We start from the raw sequence: 5,000 nt of genomic DNA on the forward strand, positions 1-5,000 counted from the left end.
GAGTGTGTGAGTGAGTGAGTGAGTGAGTGAGTGGGAGAGTGAGAGTGTGAGAGTGAGTGTGAGAGTGAGTGTGAGAGTGAGTGTTAGAGTGAGTGGGAGTGTGAGAGTGTGAGAGTGGGAGTGTGAGAGTGGGAGTGGGAGTGTGAGAGTGTGAGAGTGGGAGAGTGAGAGTGTGAGAGTGTGAGAGTGGGAGTGTGAGAGTGAGAGTGGGAGTGTGAGAGTGAGAGTGGGAGTGTGAGAGTGGGAGTGTGAGAGTGAGAGTGGGAGTGAGTGAGTGTGAGAGTGAGTGAGTGAGTGTGAGAGTGAGTGAGTGAGTGTGAGAGTGAGTGTTGGTGAGTGTGAGTGTGAGTGAGAGTGAGAGTGAGAGTGTGAGTGAGAGTGTGAGTGAGAGTGAGAGTGTGAGAGTGAGAGTGAGAGTGTGAGTGAGAGTGAGAGTGTGAGTGAGAGTGTGAGTGAATGAGTGAGAGTGAGTGAGTGTGAGAGTGAGTGTTGGTGAGTGTGAGTGAGAGTGTGAGTCTGAGTCTGAGTGAGAGTGTGAGTGTGAGAGTGTGAGTGAGTGTGAGCGTGAGTGTGAGAGTGTGTGAGCGTGAGTGTGAGAGCGTGAGTGTGTGAGCGTGAGCGTGTGAGAGTGTGAGCGTGAGTGTGTGAGAGTGAGCGTGAGTGTGTGAGAGTGAGCGTGAGTGTGTGAGCGTGAGTGTGTGAGCGTGAGATTGAGCGTGAGAGTGAGCGTGAGAGTGAGTGTGAGAGTGTGAGTGAGCGTGAGTGTGAGAGTGTGAGTGAGCGTGTGAGTGTGAGAGTGTGAGTGAGCGTGAGCGTGAGAGTGACAAGAGAGTGTGTGAGCGTGAGTGTGTGAGCGTGAGAGTGACAAGAGAGTGTGTGAGCGTGAGAGTGTGAGAGTGTGAGAGCGTGAGAGAGTGAGCGTGAGAGAGTGAGCGTGAGAGAGTGAGCGTGAGAGAGTGAGCGTGAGAGAGTGAGCGTGAGAGAGAGTGAGCATGAGAGCGAGTGAGCGAGTGAGCGTGAGAGAGAGTGAGCGTGAGAGAGAGTGAGCGTGAGAGCGAGTGAGCGTGAGAGAGTGAGCGTGAGAGCGAGTGAGCGTGAGAGCGAGTGAGCGTGAGAGCCAGTGAGCGTGAGAGCGAGTGAGCGTGACAGCGAGCGCGAGTGTGAGAGAGTGAGCGTGTGAGAGTAAGCGTGAGAGTGAGAGTGAGCATGAGAGTGAGCGTGAGAGAGTGAGCATGAGAGTGAGAGTGAGCGTGAGAGTGAGAGCGTGAGAGTGAGAGAGTGAGCGTGACAGCGAGTGAGCGTGACAGCGAGTGAGCGTGAGAGCGAGTGAGCGTGAGAGCGAGTGAGCGTGAGAGCGAGCGCGAGTGTGAGAGAGTGAGCGTGAGAGTGAGAGTGAGCGTGAGAGCGAGCGAGCGTGAGAGCGAGCGAGCGTGAGAGCGAGCGAGCGTGAGAGCGAGTGAGCGTGAGAGCGAGTGAGCGTGAGAGAGTGAGCGTGAGAGCGAGTGAGCGTGAGAGCGAGTGAGCGTGAGAGCGAGTGAGAGTGAGCGTGAGAGAGTGAGCGTGAGAGAGTGAGCGTGAGAGAGTGAGCGTGGGAGAGTGAGCGTGGGAGAGTGAGCGTGGGAGAGTGAGCGTGGGAGAGTGAGCGTGGGAGAGTGAGCGTGAGAGCGAGTGAGAGTGAGCGTGAGAGAGTGAGCGTGAGAGAGTGAGCGTGAGAGCGAGTGAGCGTGAGAGTGAGCGTGAGAGAGAGCGTGAGAGAGTGAGCGTGAGAGAGTGAGCGTGAGCGAGTGAGCGTGAGAGCGAGTGAGCGTGAGAGCGAGTGAGCGTGAGAGCGAGTGAGCGTGAGAGCGAGTGAGCGTGAGAGCGAGTGAGAGTGAGAGCGAGTGAGAGTGAGCGTGAGAGCGAGTGAGAGTGAGCGTGAGAGAGTGAGCGTGAGAGAGTGAGCGTGAGAGAGTGAGCGTGAGAGTGAGCGTGAGAGTGAGCGTGAGAGTGAGCGTGAGAGAGTGAGCGTGAGAGAGTGAGCGTGAGAGTGAGAAGGAGCGTGAGAGTGAGCGTGAGAGAGTGAGCGTGAGAGTGAGAGAGTGAGCGTGAGAGAGTGAGCGTGGGAGAGTGAGCGTGGGAGAGTGAGCGTGGGAGAGTGAGCGTGGGAGAGTGAGCGTGGGAGAGTGAGCGTGGGAGAGTGAGCGTGGGAGAGTGAGCGTGGGAGAGTGAGCGTGGGAGAGAGCGTGGGAGAGTGAGCGTGGGAGAGTGAGCGTGGGAGAGTGAGCGTGGGAGAGTGAGCGTGGGAGAGTGAGCGTGGGAGAGTGAGCGTGGGAGAGTGAGCGTGGGAGAGTGAGCGTGGGAGAGTGAGCGTGGGAGAGTGAGCGTGGGAGAGTGAGCGTGGGAGAGTGAGCGAGAGAGTGAGCGTGAGAGAGTGAGCGTGAGAGAGTGAGCGTGAGAGAGTGAGCGTGAGAGAGTGAGCGTGAGAGAGTGAGCGTGAGAGAGTGAGCGTGAGAGAGTGAGCGTGAGAGAGTGAGAGTGAGAGAGTGAGCGTGAGAGAGTGAGCGTGGGAGAGTGAGCGTGGGAGAGTGAGCGTGGGAGAGTGAGCGTGGGAGAGTGAGCGTGGGAGAGTGAGCGTGGGAGAGTGAGCGTGGGAGAGTGAGCGTGGGAGAGTGAGCGTGGGAGAGTGAGCGTGGGAGAGTGAGCGTGGGAGCGAGCGTGGGAGCGAGCGTGAGAGCGAGCGTGAGAGCGAGTGCGTGTTGGAGTGAGTGCGTGTTGGAGTGAGTGCGTGTTGGAGTGAGTGCGTGTTGGAGTGAGTGCGTGTTGGAGTGAGTGCGTGTTGGAGTGAGTGCGTGTTGGAGTGAGTGCGTGTTGGAGTGAGTGCGTGTTGGAGTGAGTGCGTGTTGGAGTGAGTGCGTGTTGGAGTGAGTGAGTGTTGGAGTGAGTGTTGGAGTGAGAGTGAGTCTGTGTTTCTGATCTGTTGTCAGATGTTGATTTTCTGCTGCAGGTTCTGGCTAACGTGTCGTACATCATTATCGAGGAGACGGAGGAGGGAGCGAGTGAATACGCCCTGTGGAGAGAGATCCTGTTCCTGGTGGATCTGATCTGCTGCGGAGCCGTCCTGTTCCCCGTCGTCTGGTGTGTGTGTGTGAGACGTATCGGTGTGTGAGACTCGTGATCTGCTGCTGTTCTGTTATCTGATGGGGTTTTATCATTCTGTGTCCAACAGGTCCATCAGGCATCTGCAGGAGGCTTCCAACACAGATGGCAAAGGTGTGTGTGTGTGTGTTTTGTTGTTGAGCATCATTATAGTTATTGGCACAGTTATGAGTAAAATAATCAGTTAAGTTATTGTTAAGTATCATTACAGTTATTGGCACAGATATGAATATAATTATCGGTACAGTTATCGTTATAGTTACCAGTATAATAATCAGTATTGTTATCGTATAGTTAAGTATCATTATAGTTATTGGCACAGATATGAGTATAATTATCAGTACAGTTATCAATAGAGTAATCGCTATAGTTTTGGTATAGTGATAGTTCTTGTTAATTATTGTTGTTATAGTTATAATCAGTATTGTTTTTAAGTTATTGTTATTCTTGTTTGTGTGTGTGTGTGTGTGTGTGTATATGTGTATATATATATATATATGTATGTGTGTGTGTGTATGTTTGTTTGTAAATACACAATGCTTGTGTGTGTTTGTTCTCTTGTAGCTGCCATGAACCTGGAGAAGTTGAAGCTCTTCAGACATTATTATGTGATGGTGAGACGTTTCATCTGTACTCGCATCTACTCGAGTTTTATTCAGATCATTGAGCTGAAGCAGAGTGAAAGCGTTTTGTGTGTCTGTCCCCAGATCGTGTGTTATATCTACTTCACTCGGATCATCGCGATCCTGCTGAAGGTCACGGTGCCATTCCAGTGGCAATGGTGTCAAGAGGTAATACTCGGGAATACCTCCAGAGTTAAGCTCCGCCCACAGCGTTCAAGGATCATACCTCACATTCTGAGTTTGTTAATGAAAAACAAACTCAGAATGAAGTTTGGGGAACAAGTGGCGAGGCGGAAACAAGCTTCCATTGTATTTTTACTGCGACAACAATTTTTGCTTGGTGCTCTTTGCGTGTGACCTGAAAATTACATTTCCTACTTAAACTGTGGTAAATCATGAATGCTTTAGAGCAACAGACTAGAGCCCGAAGCCATTTGTTTTGGGAATAATGGCTGGCTGATGAAGTTATTGGCTGGCTAGCCGGCTCAGCCAAAACCTAAATGGCTGCCACAGCCGCTAAGCTTTTCATAGCTGCAAATGGCTGAAGCTGCCACTTCATGTCTACAGATGTCTATGTTATACTGATTTACTAGATCTCAATATTTACAAGCAATATATGGCTTACACTATATTTCTAAGTATTATATTAAGAGAGAGAGCTTCCTAACGGTGCATGTGATGAGAGTGTGACGGCAGAGATCGCAGAGAAGTATTTTGATCAAGAACGAAAACTTTTGTTGAATATATGAGAAATCTACAGACGCAAACAGACGAAGTGTAGTAAAATAAAGACCTAAATGTGTATTTCGGACTTTTTTTCGCCACAAGTCTGAAAGAAGACATGTTATTGAAGTATACAGATATCCAAAAATCTCAAAATTGACCAGTAAAAAAAAAAAACGATGTTTTTGCCTGCCATGTCTCGCCTTAATATAAACACACACTGTTATCAGTATTATTTTGGACAAAGTTTTGCACATTTCACTTCAATGTACACTGAAGCATGCGTCGTGAATTAGCAATGTGGAAACGGTGGTTTGTTACTGCAGTAATATCACGTTCAGTGCTATAAATCTCTCCGTTCCAGAATATTTGGTTCATAACATCAATTTTTGATTTAGGTGTTTGTGCGCCCGTGCCCTGAAGATTCAACAAAAGTCTGGGTAGGCCTAAGTTTTTTAAAAAAAGTAAGTAGGAATTAGGAAAGTATGTGAGAAGTGAGATCAAAATTACCTCCTTGCT

The 5,000-nt window shown here is 50.1% G+C and overlaps 1 protein-coding gene across 1 annotated transcript in view; it reads left to right on the top strand.

Annotated features, from left to right (window-relative positions):
• The window catches only part of gpr108 (G protein-coupled receptor 108), a 27,739-nt gene that overhangs the window by 20,694 nt on the left and 2,045 nt on the right, over window positions 1-5,000 (top strand). Inside the window, exons 13-16 of the mRNA XM_077197865.1 lie at window positions 2,984-3,114; window positions 3,206-3,249; window positions 3,700-3,749; window positions 3,843-3,926. Coding sequence (XP_077053980.1) covers window positions 2,984-3,114; window positions 3,206-3,249; window positions 3,700-3,749; window positions 3,843-3,926 — 309 coding nt within the window. The remainder of the gene's footprint in view (window positions 1-2,983; window positions 3,115-3,205; window positions 3,250-3,699; window positions 3,750-3,842; window positions 3,927-5,000) is intronic.

This window comes from Siphateles boraxobius, unplaced genomic scaffold, assembly GCF_051911475.1.
Source record: "Siphateles boraxobius isolate OS27281-9 unplaced genomic scaffold, OSU_SipBor_1 111, whole genome shotgun sequence".
NCBI classification, from domain to species: Eukaryota; Metazoa; Chordata; class Actinopteri; order Cypriniformes; family Leuciscidae; genus Siphateles; species Siphateles boraxobius.